The sequence below is a fragment of the Palaemon carinicauda genome, chromosome 37 (assembly GCF_036898095.1).
Source record: "Palaemon carinicauda isolate YSFRI2023 chromosome 37, ASM3689809v2, whole genome shotgun sequence".
Lineage (NCBI taxonomy): Eukaryota > Metazoa > Arthropoda > Malacostraca > Decapoda > Palaemonidae > Palaemon > Palaemon carinicauda.
The window spans coordinates 49,533,807-49,553,806 of NC_090761.1; the positions used below are offsets into that span (position 1 = coordinate 49,533,807).

Below are 20,000 nucleotides of genomic sequence, written 5' to 3' on the forward strand. Positions count from 1 at the left end.
CTCTCTCTCTCTCTCTCTCTCTCTCTCTCTCCTCTCTCTCTCTCTCTCTCTCTCTCTCTCTCTCTCTCTCTCTCTCAGACCTGCAACTGACTCGAGTAATCACTACTTGAGTACAAAATTCACTTCTTATAACAACAGACGCATAATAATAATAATAATAATAATAATAATAATAATAAAACAGCGCACATATTTCGTCACCAACTCTGGGAATCGAACGCAGGTCACAAATGAATCTCTCAGACCAGAGAAAGTATATAATTCTCTTCACCAAATTTGCTTAAGGACATCGCCAATATCTTGCTCATGACGGCAGTCATACTTCAGTTACTATCGTTTATCGAGCCTTTATACGATAAAAATGACAATATTAATAGGGACGCAAGCATGGTTGAACTATCAAATTAATATTTTTACTTACACACACTGGAAAACACCTAAAAAATTCATAGGGTTTCAATAGTATGTAAAGTAAATAAGCAAATAACTGTAAAATTAAAAAAAAAAAAAAAAAAAAAAAAAAAAAAAAAATGAATCCCAATAAGTAACCGGGTCTAAAGGATTCCAGGCGAGGGTAATCAAGGAAGTAATGGAAATCATTTCTCATCCATTCTCTAATATCTGCGCAGACTCCTTAGTGTGAAGAAAAACAGCAAAGTATTGAAAGCTGAAAATTACTGCAGCTGTATAAAAAGAAGAATTATAATGAGGGACATATTGCCCGATTCAATTTTTGGAGAGATAATGGAATCTACAACGGAAACAAGACTTCGAATCAAGCAATCTAAGACTAGGTAACCGTTTCAGAGGCATCAGATTGACAAGGTGGCCCATAATAGATTGCGAGTTAAAGAAATGAGTCCAGGTTGCATAGATAAAGAAAGATTGAATACCACACTTGCTAATTGGTAGATAACAAAGGGATGGCATCAGTGCAACATCCTCTGCTTGGCAAAATATCCAAAATGGAATGCCACTGACGCATTACCTACATATATAAATTAATCTGGATCGAGTAGGATTATCAAAACAAGCAAGTTTACTGGATACATAAAAGGGATATCAGATACATCATAAAACTAGAGGGGCACTCAGTACAGCGCAGACCTCCGCCACAGAAGCTATTTCTTGACCTTGATCTTTAACCTTACCATGTAATAATGGGCGTGGATTTTTATACTCTCAAATATGAACCAAGTTTGAAGTACCTGTGACAACGACGTCCTAACTTATGCCGATTACGTGAATTTGAACTTTTGCTTGACCATGACCTTGACCTTTGGCCTTCCAAAATTTAATCATTTCCAGCTTTTTACACAAGTTAATCCCTGTAAGTTTCATTACTCTACAATTAAAATTGTGGCCAGGAAGCTGAACAAACTAACAAACACAAACGGGATAAAGCAAACTCCTTCCACGTTGGCGGAGGTAAACATTTACAAGAATTACTTATAACGGCAATAGTAATTAAAACAGTAGACACCTTTTACCTTGGAAAATGCATGATAATACACATTAGTTATGAAAAACGAGAATGCCATATATGAACTTAACAAGGAGAAAGAGGGTGGTTATCGAAGATAAAGGTCTAGCATTAATTTCATTAGTAACTTAAAGCCCTTTTAGATAATGCAACGTCAAGAAGAAAGCTCAGAAATCAATAGGTACCGTAAACGCCCAATTACCGCAAGGAAATTACAATCACATTACTCTAATTAGACCACACTTACAGAAGAGTGCCGTCCCAAAGGAAAGATACGTAAAGATTATTAGCAAGGCGGACAGGAGAAACCATTAAAATTAATAATCAGACACATTGGATATCAAAAGACGCAAGAGTACCTCATATCCTACTTTAGAAAGGTGTTCATTATGAGATCAGTTGACAGAAGTATTCAAGATATTTAAAAGTATAAGTAACAAACTATATATCAATCCATCCAGTTGATGAAATTAGGACCAGAAAGGGTTCAATATCAGCCACTTCTAACAGTCACTTCAATAACAAATTATATGAAGAGGTCGGCACAAGTGTCACATTTTCATTAGTTAACTCTGAAGGCAACCAGTCAACACCTCCTACCATTAATTCATGTAACTCCATAGGTTACATCTTATATATAGTAGGGCAAGGCAATTTTGGACAAGTAAGGCAAATATTGGACAGATACAATATCTCTAAAACTATTTATAATTTTCGAAAACTATAATGCTATTAGAAATTGCCCAACCTTCTACTTTATAAATATCAGTATGTCTGGTTTTTAAAAAGTATTAAGTACCCCTACATAAATTGTTGAATATGGGTGTCCAATAATTGCCTCACCTTCATTTTAGGGTTTCTCAGAAATAATACATGAAATTATTTTTTCTAAAAACAAATTAGTAGATGATGCTAAAGGAAGGTTTAAAATTCATAATGTTAAGATATTAAGTAATAGATTTTTTAAACTATCTATCTATCTATCTATATATCTATCTATCTATCTATCTATTTATCTATATATATATATATATATATATATATATATATATATATATATATATATATTCTTAATAATTTCAACTAGAAATATAGATAAAGGATAGCTCTTTGAAAATATTTTCTATCATTTATTTCAATAGAAAATCATATTGATTTATAAGAAAATAAAAAAGAAAAAGTTTTCTTTTCATAGAAAATAATAATCAAACCTATTACTATTGAGAAAATAGGGACAAGTACAAAATTGGAAATAAAGGTGAACAATTCAATATATACTATAGCCATATACGTGACAATTTAAATGCTTGAATATATGACGGGTCTATTTAATTCAACCGAATGCTCAAAAAACAGCTTCAGTTCTTTTAAATGTGGCACTAAACATTCTCTTGAGGCATGGGTTCCATAAATAAAGGACTATTAATTCCATCTGTAATTTGAAAAAGGTATGTATCCGTTTGGTGCTCTGGATACTCCTCTACTTCTAATGCCCGGCAGTTGATCTTACTGGAATTAGTATGGACCGGCAGGGGTCACTTGCCTTATTTAGATAGGCGCTGCGCATCACTAAGAAACTGGCTATTCTTTGATGAATTTAGCCTATGAATCATCTATGGATTTAGTCAGTCTATGGAAAGCGAAAATGAAAGAATTGCCCCCAGTTCCGGCCGTAGTGGGTTGCTAAGAAACTCCCGGTTTGTAAATACTAAAGAAAAATTGAAAATTGGTAATTGAAATGCTAGAACCATGAATCAAACTGGGAAGTTACAGCTAGTAGAGAATGATTTTATGAAATATAGTTTGGATATCTTTGCTCTAATGAACAGATGGAGTTAGAAGAGAAGGGGTAGGAATAATGATATGACACCAAGAGCAGAAAAGGCATTAACCAAATGGAGAGCTGTAGGTAGCAGATTGTTACTTACAAAAATTATTATTATTATTATTATTATTATTATGAGTTATTAGGGCCTATAAAAACCAGAGAAAAAGATAATTTTTCGCGAGTTCTAAATGGCTTCGGAAGAAAATCGTGATTCTCCAAATGGATTCAGAAGAAATTACTATAGACTTAGCGACTTAGCATGGAATTCTGAATGATTCCAGATGCGAATCTGAACAACTTCGAAAGAAAACCCTGAATCTCCAAATGTCTTCAGAAGAAATAGCCGTAGACTTAGCATAGAGTTCTGAGTGTGTCAAGAACGGAATCTTCACGGAGCTGTAAATCAAAATCAAATCACGTAATTTATCATCATCATCATCATCATCATAATTTTTCGCGAGTCCTAAACGGCATCGGGAGAAAATCTTCGTGCATCTCCAAAAGGATTCAAAAGGAATTTCCATCGACTTAGCATGGAATTCTGAATGATTCCAGAAATCTCCGAACGATTTCGTAAGAAAATCTTCCTGAATCTCCTCTCCAAATGACTTCAGAAGAAATAGCCGTAGACTTAGCATAGAGTTCTGAATGACTCCAGAACGGAATCTTCCCGGAGCAGTTCTGAACGGCTCCGCCCCGGATTCCAAAAGACTTCTGAAGACCTGATCTCTCTTTTTTTTTCTTTTTTAAACATACCTTGCAACACCTCACGATCTGTATGTACTGTAGCTATGGAAGTTTACGCAGTGAACATTGGGAGGAGGATTTCACTTTAATCACAGAGCTCGCGTTCTGGCGGAACAGGTAACTGACTGTGAGAATTTTGTTACAGCTACAATATGAACTGGAGGCTATTCGGAACACCTTCATCTACAGATAGTTTGGATAGGTGCTGCCGAAGTTGGCGAGCTAAGATCATAATGTAAGCGCCTTGAAGGATAATTTGCTTGCAGTTTAGCGACGATGTCCTATAATTGGATTGCACTGGTGCAAAGCGGTGAGCGACGTGTGTTCTTCAAAATTCGGCATTGAAGATAGAACATATCAGGACGGCATTGGTAAATATATTGTGTTGCTCATCGTCGACTTTAGTATGATGGCGTATAGTGTATGCCGAGAAATCAATGGCATCCATGTCTTAACCCATCGCCCTTATAGGTAAAGACATGAAAGCCATCGATTTCTTCGAGGAATCTGACGAACCGAGGAAAAACAGCACTGAAATGTCTCTTGAAATCTCGAAGGAGACTGGCGAACTAAGCAAAGATGATCTTGAAAAACTATAAAAGACAGAAGAGAATAGAGAAGGAAAGCCTTTATATGAAGAAGTATAAAAAATAGCCTTTAATAATCAAGGTAAGTCAACTAAAAACTGAGGTCAAATAGCCTCTACTATTAGCGGTTAGTCGCCTTAAAACAGAGGTCTCAAAGAGCCTCTAGTTCTAGAAATAAAGCACCCAAAAATAAAGGTCAAAGAGCTTTTAATGTTAGAGGTAAGGGGATTAAAATAAAGGTCAAAGAAACTCCAATGATAGAGTATAGCACCTCAAAATAGAGGTCAAAGACCCTCTAATGCTAAAAGTAAGGAGCCTCAAAATAGAGGTCAAAGACCCTCTAATGCTAAAAGTAAGGAGCCTCAAAATAGAGGTCAAAGAGCCTCTAATGCTTAAAAGTATGGAGCCTAAAAATAGAGGTGAAAGAGCCTCTATTGCTAAAAGTAAGAAGCCTCAAAATAGAGTCAAAGAGCCGCTAATGCTAAAAGTAAGGAGCCTCAAAATAGAGGTCAAAGAACCTCTAATGCTAAACATAAGAAGCCTCAAAATAGAGGTCAAAGACCCTCTAATGCTAAAAGTAAGGAGCCTCAAAATAGAGGTCAAAGACCCTCTAATGCTAAAAGTAAGGAGCCTCAAAATAGAGGTCAAAGAACCTCTAATGCTAAACATAAGAAGCCTCAAAATAGAGGTCAAAGACCCTCTAATGCTAAAAGTAAGGAGCCTCAAAATAGAGGTCAAAGAACCTCTAATGCTAAACATAAGAAGCCTCAAAATAGAGGTCAAAGACCCTCTAATGCTAAAAGTAAGGAGCCTCAAAATAGAGGTCAAAGAACCTCTAATGCTAAACATAAGAAGCCTCAAAATAGAGGTCAAAGACCCTCTAATGCTAAAAGTAAGGAGCCTCAAAATAGAGGTCAAAGAACCTCTAATGCTAAACATAAGAAGCCTCAAAATAGAGGTCAAAGAACCTCTAATGCTAAACATAAGAAGCCTCAAAATAGAGGTCAAAGACCCTCTAATGCTAAAAGTAAGAAGCCTCAAAATAGAGGTCAAAGACCCTCTAATGCTAAAAGTAAGGAGCCTCAAAATAGAGGTCAAAGAACCTCTAATGCTAAACATAAGAAGCCTCAAAATAGAGGTCAAAGACCCTCTCATGCTAAAAGTAAGGAGCCTCAAAATAGAGGTCAAAGACCCTCTAATGCTGAAAATAAGGGCCCTCAAAATAGAGGTCAAAGACCCTCTAATGCTAAAAGTAAGGACCCTCAAAATAGAGGTCAAAGACCCTCTAATGCCAAACTAAGGAACCTCAAAATAGAGGTTAAAGACCTTCTAATGCTAAAAGTAAGGACCCTCAAAATATAGGTCAAAGACCCTCTAATGCTAAACGTAAGGAGCCTCAAAATAGAGATCAAAGACCCTCTAATGGTAAAAGTAAGGAGCCTCAAAACAGAAGTCAAAGAAACTCTAAAGCTACAAGTAAGAAGCCTCAAAATAGAGGTCAAAGACCCTCAAATGCTAAAAGTGAGCAGTCTCAAAATAGAGGTCAAAGACACTCTAATTCTAAAAGTAAGGAGCCTCAAAATAAAGGTCAAAGACCCTTTAATGCTAAAAGTGAGCAGTCTCAAAAAGAGGTCAAAGACCCTCTAATGCTAAAAGTAAGGAGCCTCAAAATAGAGGTCAAAGACCCTCAAATGCTAAAAGTGAGCAGTCTCAAATTAGAGGTCAAAGACCCTCTAATGCTAAAAGTAAGGAGCCTCAAAATAGAGGTCAAAGAGACTGTAATGTTGAAAGTGAGCAGTCTCAAAATAGAGGTCAAAGAGCCTCTAATGCTAAAAGTAATGAGCCTCAAAATAGAGGTCAAAGGCCCTCTAATGCTAAACGTAAGGAGCCTCAAAATAGAGGTCAAAGAGCCTCTAATGCTAAAAGTAAGGAGCCTCAAAATGGAGATCAAAGACCCTCTAATGCTGAAAATGAGCAGTCTCAAAATAGAGGTCAAAGAGCCTCTAATGCTAAAAGTAATGAGCCTCAAAATAGAGGTCAAAGGCCCTCTAATGCTAAACGTAAGGAGCCTCAAAATAGAGGTCAAAGAGCCTCTAATGCTAAAAGTAAGGAGCCTCAAAATAGGGGTCTAAGAGACTCTAATGCTAAAAGTGAGCAGTCTCAATATAGAGGTCAAAGACCTTCTAATGCTAAAAGTAAGGAGCCTCAAAATAGAGGTCAAAGACCCTCAAATGCTAAAAGTGAGCAGTCTCAAAATAGAGGTCAAAGACCCTCTAATGCTAAAAGGAGCCTCAAAATAGAGGTCAAAGAGACTCTAATGCTGAAAGTGAGCAGTCTCAAAATAGAGGTCAAAGACACTCTAATGCTAAAAGTAATTAGCCTCAAAATAGAGGTCAAAGGCCCTCTAATGCTAAACGTAAGGAGCCTCAAAATAGAGATCAAAGAGCCTCTAATGCTAAAAGTAAGGAGCCTCAAAATGGAGATCAAAGACCCTCTAATGCTAAAAGTAAGGAGACTCAAAATAGAGGTCAAAGACCCTCTAATGCTAAAAGTAAGGAGCCTCAAAATAGAGGTCAAAGAGCCTCTAATGCTAAAAGTAAGGAGCCTCAAAATGGAGATCAAAGACCCTCTAATGCTAAAAGTAAGGAGACTCAAAATAGAGGTCAAAGACCCTCTAATGCTAAACTAAGGAGCCTCAAAATAGAGGTCAAAGAGCCTCTAATGCTAAACGTAAGGAGCCTCAAAATAGAGGTCAAAGGCCCTCTAATGCTAAAAGTGAGCAGTCTCAAAATAGAGGTCAAAGAGCCTCTAATGCTAAACGTAAGGAGCCTCAAAATTGAGGTCAAAGACCCTCTAATGCTCAAAGTAAGGAGCCTCAAAATAGAGGTCAAAGACCCTCTAATACTAAAAGTAATGAGCCTCAAAATAAGAGGTCAATGACCCTCTAATGCTAAAAGTAAGTAGCCTCAAAATAGAGGCCAAAGAGACTCTAATGCTAAAAGTGAGCAGACTCAAAATATAGGTCAAAGCGCCTCTAATGCTAGACGTAAGGTGACTCCAAATAGAGTTAAAAAAAAAACCTCTAATGCTCAAAGTAAGGAGCCTCAAAATAGAGGTTAAAGAGCCTCTAATGCTAAAGGTAAGGAGCCTCAAAATGGAGGTCAAAGACCCTCTAATGCTAAAAGTAAGGAGCCTCAAAATAGAGGTCAAGAGCCTCTAATGCTAGAGGTAAAGCACTTCAAATTAGAGATCAAAGAACATATAATGCTAAGATTAAAGTACCTCAAAAGAGAGGTCATAGAGCCCTTAATACTAAAGGTATGGCACCTCAAAATAGAGCTTAATATCCTCTAATGTTGGAAGTATGGCACCTCAAAATAAAAGGTCAAAGAGCATCTAATGCTAGAGGTAAGGTACCTCAAAATAGAGGCCAAATAGTCTGGCCTATTTCTTTGTATATTCACCTTACGCATTGGTTTCCTACGCGCCAGCGCTTTTCTGCGCCTTCACCAAAACTGTGCTTCAGCAGAAACTGAGCACAAGCAGCATCATGTGCGCCAACGCTCCAGTACTCTCCTTCCCACTCGCGCGAGAGGCAAAAAGAATGAAAACTTTTTGACAGGTTAAAATTGCCATGTTCCCCTCCCCGCAAACGCATGACAGCATGCCCGCAGGGCAAAAAGGGAAGAGGCTTCACAGAAGGGTTCAAGATTCCAAAAATTCCATCTTACAAGGCGAATCAAATGATTCCCCTGAAGAAAGGAAAGATTAATACTGTGAAGAACTGCAGAGTATAATAGGTGAGAACCTAGAGAGACATGAAAATTGTGATTAATGACTTCAATGCTAAAGTTGGAAGGAATAATCAAGGGATAGAAAAAGTGATGGGCGTTGAGGTTCTTGGCGAAGTTGTAAATGAAAATGGGGCATATTTTATAAGTTAATGCTCAACAAACAATCTTGTTACTGGAGGTACTCTTTTCCAGGACAAGGAGATCTACAAATATACAAGGACTTCACCATGTGGCAATTACAAATATCAAATAGATCACATAGCCATTGATAAAGAGAGAAGGAGGACTCTGGGAAATGTAACAAGCTATAGAGGTGCAGTTATTGGTAGTGATCCCCAGCTCCTCATTACCACACAAATATTAAAACTGAAAGAACCCAACAGAAATGTAGATAGAATACCTAAGTTTGATACAACTAAGCTTCTAGAGGATGAGCACAGAAATCTTTGTAACTGAATGTAGGAATCGATTTACAGTCTTAAGAGACTTTAAGAGACGAAGTTTTGGGACATGCAGTTACGAGGAGAAAACCATGGATATCAAATGATACTTGGGATACTATAAAAAGAAGACAAAGACAGAAATTGATTTCTTAAAGTTTTCGAGGAAGTAATGAAAATTACAAGGCAGAATATGCCAAGTATTTCAGTATTGATAGTGAGGTCAAAAGAAATATCAGGAATGATTGGAGAGAATATTTAGACAGGAAAGCAGATGAGGCTGACAAAGCTATGAATTCAGGAGTGGCTTTGTTGTAGGAATTGCTCTTGGAATTATTAATGAAATCTCTACGGGGAAAAAAGAAGCATATACCCATCAAAAAGAAAGATGGATCTGTTATAACAAAAGAACATGAAGAAAAGTAACATTGGATTGAACACTTTAGTAAGGTCATAAATAGGAAATACGAAGGGAATAATTTGGTTGATATGCCTGAAACTGATGAAGACCTTGATGTGCCCAAGAATGAATAAGGTGTGTTTGAAGTCAAAGCTATTCTTAAAAAAAAACTCAAAAGATGGAAAGCCCCTGGATACGAAGGAATAACTGCTGAGATGATATTGCCTGAAAATGAAGTGACTTCCAGATTACCTACAAGATTATTTTGTAGAATGTGGCATGAAGAGGCAAAGCCTTATGTATGGGAGCTAGGAGTGCTGGTGAAAATGACAAAAAAATATCTGACTGATTGCAATCATTACAGAGGCATCACACTCACGTCAGCTGTCATGAAAATATATAGAATGCTCATTCTAAAGAGACTAGAGAGAAAGATTGATGAAAAGTTGAGAGATGAACAAGCAGGATTTAGAAAAGGTAGAAGTTGTACTGACCAAATTTTCATTTAAGACATGTGGTACAGCAATATGTAGAATATAGAATTCCACTTTTGATGGTATATGTGTGCTATGAAAAAGCTTTTGATTATGTGCTCTGGCAAATTTTGTGGAGAGTCCTGCGACATTATGGAGTTCCTCTCAAATATGTAAATTTAATTGTCTGTTCATAAGCATAGCAAATGCAAAGTTAATGTTAGTGACGTCTTATCAAACGAATTTCCAGTAAAAAGTGGAGTACTCTAAGGGAATGTGTTGTTACCTATGTTGTTTATCCTCCTCATAGATTTTGTAATGCATAGATCGGTTGGGGATGGTGGAGAAGGATTGGACTGGATTGGTAACAGAAAATTAAGAGACCTAGAGTATGCTGATGACGCTGTCCTAATTAGCAGAACACCACAGGGCTTGGAAAGCTTGCTTACCAGAATGCATGAAAAATCACATGAGGTTGGGCTCGAGATAAATAAAAGAAAGACATGATGAGAACGGAATATGCAATGGAAGATGAAATATCTTTGGAAGGATAAAGGATTAATGAGGTAGAATTATTTAAATATTTAGGAACTATGATATCTACTATAGGAGCTTTAGAATTTGAGTTTAATGAAAGATTGAAAAAAGCAAATCAGAGGACAGCTAGGTTAAGTCAAATTTGGAAATCAGGTCGCCTAAAATTACATATAATAATCAGGCTATACATCAGTTTAGTGATATCGGTGTTACTGTATGGTCGTGAATCTTGGTATATTAATGAAACTCATTTTGTAGATTTGAGAACAAAGCCCTCAGAAGAATATTGGGTGTTAAATGACAGGACAGGATTAGAAATGAAACTAAGAGAGATTACTCGAGCGCCACATGTGGATGAGATCATGGTGAGGGGTAGATGGAGATGGTTTGGGGATGCTCTTTGTTTTCCCTAAGAGACATTAGTTCACCAAACTTTAAACTGGCCTCCACAAGGCACTAGAAGAGTTGGAAGACTCAGGACTATAAAGCATGAAGTAGGATATTGTGATTGGAGAAGTATTGAATTAAAAGCTGAAGATAGAGACGATATGTGAATTATTATAGGAACAATGTATATAGTAGTTTTTTTTTTTTTTTTTAGATATTTCTAGCATTTGGGTTGACACCCCTCTCGAGGATGTTACCATGTTTTGGTCAATCTTTTTGAAGGTTTCACCCCCTGAGTGTGAACAGCATTAAGTGTGTCCCCAGTATTGAATAACTTTTTGAAAATCATATCATAACCATCGAGCTAGAAAGAAACTTTTTTCTTTTTTAATGTAACTCTCAGGGTGTCACTCACTTTTAGGGTGTCACCTTGGGAAGACACCCCTTTAACTGCACCCCTTATGTCTTATTTTGAATTTTTATGATTACATATATGCATATTTATACATAAAAGTTTATTTGTGTTTTCGAATACAAAGTTTGATTTACATATTCATATAGTAAGGCAAAATTGGACAGTTTTCAAAACCATGGTCAGGCCAAATTGGACAGGCAAACTTCTCACTTTTTTCTTGGCGAGGCAAAATCGGACAATCTTGGATTACCGACACAAAAATTTATGTAAGTCTATAATTTTTTTCTAGCATGTTTATATTGATAGGGACCACAAATTGCCATAGTTTGCCCAACTGAGCGTTGGCGCTTAACGGAGATACAGACGTGTCCAAAATTGCCTCACTGTCCAAAATTGCCTCGCCTCTGAGATATTTTTTTTATTACTGTAATACGAGAATTTCTATTTCTTTGATGATTATGAAACAAGCCATTTTTATAGATGAGACCCCCCTCTCTTGAAAACATGTTTGGTATTTGGTCATAGATTATTAATATAGATTTTGTACGTAGGCCTACTAACCAAAGGACAGTCTTATGGCCACTGGTTTGAAAAAGAGATAACATCACACATATGTAGACGATTACGCTCTTAATATCCAAAGCATTACTCATATCATTACCATATATAAATGTCTGCATGGTTTCTCAAAATTTACTACCCACAGAAATACTCCAGTTTCAATTTTTAAATTTTAGAGTGGAGTATCTTCAACGTAACTAAAAATTTTATTAACCTTATATACTAAAAAAAAAAACTTATTTCATTACTTCTCTAACTTATTTATTTTTAGTTCCTTTCCTAAATAGGCTATTTTTCCCCGTTGGAACCCTTAGGCTTATAACATCCTGTTTTTCCAACTTGGGTTGTAGCTTAACTAGTAACAACAACAACAACAATAATAATAATAATAATAACTTATCCCCAGGGATGGTACGAAACAGCAGCTGAACAAGCCCAGGCTTGGGCCGAACAATGTGGTGCCCATACAAACGCCGATCATCCCAGTGTGAGATGGACATCTCGCTACGGGGCTTGCGGCCAGAATGTGCTCGTGGCTTCCAGGAAGAGGAGATGGTGAGTGCAGAGGGAAAGATGGGGAGAAGGGGCTGAGATAGCAGTATGATCATTAATCTTTTAAAACTTGTAATAGAGGAATGTATATACACTATCTATCTATCTATCTATCTATATATATATATATATATATATATATATATATATATATATATATATATATATAGTGTATACATTCCTCTCTCTCTCTCTCTCTCTCTCTCTCTCTCTCTCTCTCTCTCTCTCTCTCTCTCTCTCTATATATATATATATATATATATATATATATATATATAATATATATATATACACATATATAAATACATATATATATATATACATATATATATATATATATACATATATATATATATATTATATATATATATATATATATATATATATATAGAGAGAGAGAGAGAGAGAGAGAGAGAGAGAGAGAGAGAGAGAGAGAGAGAGAGAGAGAGAGAGAGAGAGAGAGAGAGAATCGGTACAATTATCAACTTTTATTTCATCTATAATAGGTATATAGATGGGCTGATTAAAAAATAACTCCAGTGTCTAAGCTTCGAGAATCGATAAAACAGCCTGAGAAAGGTTTCCCGGCCAAGAATTAAATATCGTATTGGTGGCAACAGTGGTTCCCAAAATTTTAAAGATCTTAATATACACATTGTAATGCTATTACGATTTTGTAAACACTTTCCAATGAACTGAAATACAACGTATATTAATTTTTTTAATTGTTTTCTATTAAACCATACCCAGAAGAATATTATTTCTAACACTTTCCAGTGAAGTACAATAATAAAAAAAAGGATTAACACGAAAAACTTATCCAATCTTTTCCTATATAGCACTACCCAGACTATAAACATTCCCACCATAATTAAATTCAAGCACTCCTTTCTTCATGCTCCCTCTTCTCCTTCTGCAGGAGCTACGTGTTACGCCGTTGGTGGAGCGGGAAACGCTATTTCAGATTCGGTGACGACACCAACAACTCGAGCATTGTGGCGGCCTACACCCAGATGGCTTGGTACAACTCTCACCAGGTGGGCTGTGGGTTTGCAGAGTGCGCTACCACGGCTGGCACTACTTTCTTCAGATACGTATGCAACTATTGTCCTTCGTAAGTGGCTTTTTATTATCTATCTATGTTTCTATGTTTGTAATATGAATATATTTTTAATATTAGGGCCAATATTTAGTGGTCTCTTAAGTAGTTTATGGACGTGTATACATGAACTAACTAACTATATATATATATATATATATATATATATATATATATATATATATATATATATATATATATATATATATATATATATATATATATACTAGCGAGCCAAGCTACAGCTCTAGTTGGAAAAGCAAGATGCTACAAGCCCAAGGGCTCCAAAAGGTAAAAATAGCCCAGTGAGGAAAGGAAATGAGGAAATAAACAAACGGTGAGGAAAAAAATTCACAATAAATTATTCTAAAAACAGTATCAAAATCAAAACAGATATGTCATTTATAAACTATAAAAAGACTTACGTCAGCCTGTTCAACATAAAAAAACATTTGTTTCAATTTTGAACTTTTGAAGTTCTACTAATTCAACTATCCGATTAGGAAGATCACTCCACAACTTAGTCAAAGCTGGAATAAAACTTCCAGAATACTCTGAAGTATTGAGCCACAAGATGGAGAAGGCCTGACTATTAGAATTAACTGTATGCCTAGCATTACGAACAGAATGGAACTGTCCAGGAAGATCTGAATGTAAAAGACGGTCAGAACTATAAAATATCTTATGCAACATGCATAATGAACTAATTGAACGATGGTGTCAGAGATTAATATCTAGATCAGGAATAAGAAATTTAATAGACCGTAAGTTTCTGTAAAACAAATTAAGATGAGAATCAGCAGCTGAAGAGCAGACAGGAGAACAATACTCGAAACAAGGTAGAATTAGAGAGTTAAATACTTCTTTAGAATAGATTGATCACCGAAAATCGTAAAAGACTTTCTCAATAAGACAATTTTTTGTGCAATTGAAGAAGAAACAGACCTAATGTGCTTCTCACAAGTGAATTTGCTGTCGATAATCTCACCTAAATTTTAAGTCATATAGGCCTAAAGAAAGATTATCAAAGCTGAGGTTCGAATGTTGAGTCACTGACCTCCACCTACTTACAATCAAACTTTGACTTTTGTTAGGATTCAACTTTATGCTCCATGATTTGCACCATGCACTAATATTGGCTAGATCTCTTTTTATGGATTTAGCAACCCCAGATCTACATTCAGAGGATGGAATTGATGCAAAGAGAGTAGCATCATCTGCATATGCAACAAGCTTGTTCTCTAGGCCAAACCACGTCATGTGTTTATAGTATGAAAAGTAAGGGGCCAAGAAGACTATCCAGAGTAACACAAGGTATCACATTCCTATACTCACTAGGGTGCCCATCAACAACTCTTTGCAATCTATTACTTAAACTTTTGAGTTTGAAAACAAAGGCAGCTCTAAAATCAAGGCCAATCATACAAACTTCCAGACCACAATATTATTAAGAGATTTCTGTATAGCATTGGATATTGTAAGAAGGGCATCACATGCTCCAAGGCCTTTACGAAAGCCAAACTTCAAACTAGGGAACAGATGACAACTTTCGGCAAACGTATTTAGACATTTAGCCACAAGACGTTCAAATACTTTAGATAATACGGAAGTTATGGGAATTGGGCAGTAATCAACTGCACTTGAGCTACTACAAATGCATTTACATAATGGAGTAACATTATCAATTCTCCAACAAGTGCTAAAAGAGGCTCTTCTTGCTAACTTGCGGAAAGTAACAAAGTTAGAAACGAAGAAATCTGCATTATGAAAAACAAAACGAAGAACAACATTTGGGTTAACAGCTCCATTAGCATCAAAGTCCATCAAGAGAGCTTTAATTTCACAAGATCGAAAAGCTAAACTAGTTAGTTTAGCCTTATGATAACATGAATGAGGAAGATCAAGTTTCTCGTTACTCTACTCACTGTCAAACACATCAGCCAAAAAAGTTGCCTTTTTCTTTGGACAGTGAGTGAAAAATCTAATTAAGCAAAGAAGGAACTGTTACCTCTACACCAAAGAGCATATTCAAGGGTAGCACACCTGGGTTGTACCAGAAAGGTATTTTTATGGTTAAATAGTTTTCTTTTTTAATTGAAGCATAAACTCTCTTGAGCAAAAGCTCTAAGAAGAGTATATTTATTCTATTACCCTTCCAAAAACGATAGGCCTCCTGCTTCTCCCAATAAGCACATCTACAATCATCAATGAACATGGGTATGTCATTCACCCTGTACCTTGGCACACGAGAAGGGATACTTCTGTTAATTATGATGACTTGATTTTCATTCAAAGGAACAACAGGCTCAACACTATTACAGAATTGTAACCAATTCAAGCTCAAAAGATCACTCAAAATGCCATTCCAGTCTGCTTGAGATTTTCTATAAATTCTGTTTTATGCTTTCACATTTTATTCATTGAACATAGCTCTCCAACTTCAAACTATACCTTTATATTTTTCATCTATTTTAATTTTCTCTTTTCCATCTACCAACAACAAACTTTTGTCTAGGAAAGTGGATCAGTTATCTCATCAAAACATTTAGTAATAGTTCGTTTAAAAGTATAGGCCTAAACTAATGAACATCATATTTTTTTCCAGAGGCAACGACCCACGCCGCATCAGCCGTCCCTACACCCAGGGCCAGACCTGCAGAAGGTGTCCCAACTCATGCCGGTCTATGTGCAGCAGAGGACAATGTAAACTGTGTACAAACGCTTGCACGTACTCTGATCTGTGGGTTAACTGCGCAATGCTAAATAAGAAATGGCATGAATGGCTTTGCAACACCAAAACGACGAAGGGGGTCGAAAGGTTCAAGAATTGCCGTGCGACTTGCCAGTGTATGAAGCGCATCACTTGAAGATAACTTTAGCGAGTCTAGGACACTGGCAGTTAGCGCAGCATCGCCTCAAGTCTGTTCTCTGCTATGACATTGTGAGTGATTCGTGATAAGTTCATCCTCTGATCTGACACTATTAACTACTAGTGAGTTTTGCACTAACTGTGGCCGATTAAGGTTATAAGTGCCATAACGTGGAAATATATCAGAAATCCTGAACGTAACTTGGGTGGTTTAGAAGGTCCAGTACAGTACAAAATATGTGACAAGTTGTCTGAAGTGAATGAAGACAATGAAGTGAGTGAAGTTCTTTCAGAACATGAGTTCGTAAATGTATTGCCTGTGAGGACTTCAAAAACAATTAGATAATAAATTATGGCCGAACGACAGATGATTCGACCTTGGGCTTTGGCGACGCAAGTGAAATGAAAGAAAAAATAAACAGTTGCTGGTACTCTTGTCTGCTGTGAACAAGGATTCATTTTTATAGAGCAATCTTGTGTTTGTATTTATTATCACTCAAGAGAGAAAAGACCTTTTAAGTAATGTGAAGAGGCTTTTCAGAGTAAGGTTCTCTGTAATTGGTTTGTTTTAACCAGCTATAATTTCATGCCTTTCCAAGAGAGACCTAACGGTTTTATTCCTATATGTAGCGGCTTCAGTATTTGAGAGGCTATATGTGAGACGCTGTTTCTAACCTAGCCTTTTCCTAAACACCATCGTTCCACTGTGTTCGTAAAGAAAATGTTGTTACCCATCACTTCAGGAGTTACGCTCTACAGGCTGCCTTCGTGCAAGAGCCTGTGTCTTGCTTTAAGCTTGGCAACCTTAAATGAACAAACGAACGAATTACACCGAGATGGACTCCACTCTGACAAGGATACCAGAAATAATGTGGTGCCACCGGTACTATCGCCTTAACCTGCGGCTGGTGTAATTTCTTGTCTTTTTTACACAATGGAAGTTTGAAACCAATTCAAGTATAAATACAATTGAAAAAAAGCAATTCCTCAGAGAATTTTTTTTTACATTGTGACATTTATTATCATAATACTTTCCTTGATGAAGTCTAAATTTTTTTTGTTTCATTTAGTGTTTTTTTTAATATTCTATATATGAAAACAATAAATACCATAAGCTCTTCCGAAACAGAAAATCAACCAAATCCATTGACCTAACAGACCTGGAGAGCAACAATAATATTGAAGACAATGGTATTTTAAGTTTTCAAATCGAATGTTCCCGAGTCCAGTCATACCAGGCACAGTCTGGAATGAAACAGATGTAAATGTGTTCATGATTTTTTTTCACTTTTTATCTCTCTCGCTCTCATTTGTAATATATAGCTGTAAAAGCATGATATCATATAGCCAATCAGTTCAGAATCTTTTGAACGTAAGCTAAGGGCACTGTATATAAAATCTTGTATAGCTATGGAGCATCTGTCACGTTATAGTGACGCAACTTTGTAACTTTAATATTATAGTTGTTGCAATCAACATTGTGTTGTCTTTTCCCCTGGCTAGTGTCTACTTATAATTTGTCAGATTAAAAAACTTCTCGCCTAATGTATCTATTGGAATAAGACCACAGAGCACAACAGTAAATTCCTGGAGACCAACCGAGTGCACTGACAGCACTATCCCTCCCCGGTTTTCCCTGCAGGAGTAACATCTAGGATTTGTGAATTTTAGCTGGTAGGCTTCTCCACTGGCTGAGGAACTATTCAGAGCTAGTAGAACCATCTTTTAATGTTGATTTAATACAAGCAGGTAATATTTTATATAAGAAACAACTCTAGAACATATTACGCAAAGGATTTTTCTTTCAGACGACGATATGAGGAGGAAAACACTATCCTAGGCAAGATATATCAGAGGATTGAAAAGATTATGGAAAAGATTGGGTATGTCCTTTTAAGCATACATATTTTCTGGAAGTACAGATTGTATTGTAGGGGATTTAAAAATTTGGACCATAAGATCAAGGGACTGGGAAGACATTTAGTACTCATGATGCCTTGGCAAAAACCTCAAAGTTGCAACAGGTTAAGAGGTCTAGCCTACAGCAAGATGCAAGAAAAAAAGTGGGAACGGAAGTTTATATATTACGTATATTATGTTACCTATGCTGATGGGATATGATTTCTGAATTTGAGCTTTATAGAATGGCACTATGGCCAATGAAGCTATTCAGCTCCCTAGTACAAAGGGGGGGGGGGGATCCCTGCTGTAAAAATATGAAAAAAAAAGTCAAGTGGTTGGACCACAAGATGGCTGAAAGGGAAGGGCAAAAGAGGTGACGTTAGAGATTGGATGGGATTATAAATTCTAGGTCAGAGGCCAAGCACTGGGTTGGATGTTAGTGGGGAGGGCCATTTGTCACTCAACTTTATCTATTACTTGATAATGCCGCATGAAAAGTTGAGCGATCAGAGCTTAATCACCCTAAAAGGAAGCCAGTCTACCAAAGTTTTCATAACCTTAGGACAAAGACTTTTAAGTGCTTTTGGATTGAAAAGTAGTTACTACCTAGTTAGATAACTAAGTCTGGATGGATAATCTAGGGAAATAATGAAAACGGAAATGATTGGACAAACATGTCCCACAAGTTTCTGCTTAGGAAACATGAGCAGATTATCGTGTACGTACAATAGAAAGGATTATCATCAAAGTCTAGATTTTATAGCTTTTTACAATAGTATAATCCTAATGCAAGCTGAAATTACTTTCTATAGGGCTTCTCATATATCCATCCCCTATGACATACAAGTTTTGTTTATTGGATCTAGGTCAGTTTCACCATCCTCAATTATAAAAATGGTTTATGATATCAAAATAAAGAAATCTTTTTAATCTAAGTTACTTTGATGGATTAGGTTTACACCTTTTAATACTTTAAGAACTAAAATCTAGGTTATAATTACTTAATTTCATAACCAAGAGTAAATTCAGATACGATAATATTGAGATACATTGACCAACCATCAATTCTAACACCATTAATCTAAGCAAAAACCTTTAAAGGTTAAGCCTTGATTATTAACATATGAGAGCTAAGATAAATTTATACTTAAATAAGCAATTTCTTCAAAATTACTTTTAACCCTTTTACCCCCAGGCTATTTGGAAATTTCCAACCCTTAACCCCCAAGGGGTTGTTTTTTTCCCAGCACATTTTGCAGTATATTTTTTTTAAATTGCTCTAACAGCCTTAATTTTTGTCATAGAGAGGTCAGGTTGGTCTCATTCTCTTGGAAAATGCCTAAATTTTCTCAAAAAATTATCAAAAATATGAAAAAAAATTTTTATAGCATTTTTTTGCAAGGACGTACCAGTACGTTCATGGGGGTAAAGGGATGGGTTTTGTGAAACGTACCAGTACGTCCTTTGGGGGTAAAAGGGTTAACAGCCAAAGAGCTTTACTTTATTAATCTATTACCAACAACACATGAAATTAAATAAAAGTAATTCGCCCTACATTATAGAAAAAAAAATGACTACTAAATCACTGAAAAATTTAAGACTTCTTAAGACATTACCGAATGTTTCAACTTCGGGGACATAGGCCTACATAATAAAAATCTATAAAGGCTTGAGATATAAATGTTGAGCTTTTATTTTAATAACAGGTATTCATGAAAAGATCAGATGACAAATTCAGCAAGGCATTATCCAATGTCCACAGAAAACTGTCCTATTTACCAACCAACAGTGCCCCATCCACTCGTGGTCGTGTTCCCAAGAAACCAACTTTTTAAAGTTCCCCAGTTTTAGTTTCACGGCAAAAATATACATCAGTGGTCCGGAAATACATCCTTGACTTTAAAAATACACCCCCACATGCAAAAC

The 20,000-nt window shown here is 36.2% G+C and overlaps 1 protein-coding gene across 1 annotated transcript in view; it reads left to right on the top strand.

The window, feature by feature from the left end:
- LOC137629091 (cysteine-rich venom protein-like) overlaps positions 1-17,642 on the top strand; it is a 145,672-nt gene extending 128,030 nt beyond the window's left edge. The window contains exons 4-6 of the mRNA XM_068360357.1: positions 12,059-12,207; positions 13,124-13,318; positions 15,909-17,642. Of these exons, the coding sequence (XP_068216458.1) occupies positions 12,059-12,207; positions 13,124-13,318; positions 15,909-16,170 (606 nt within the window). The 3' untranslated portion in view covers positions 16,171-17,642. The remainder of the gene's footprint in view (positions 1-12,058; positions 12,208-13,123; positions 13,319-15,908) is intronic.
- Positions 17,643-20,000: the final 2,358 nt, after the last annotated feature.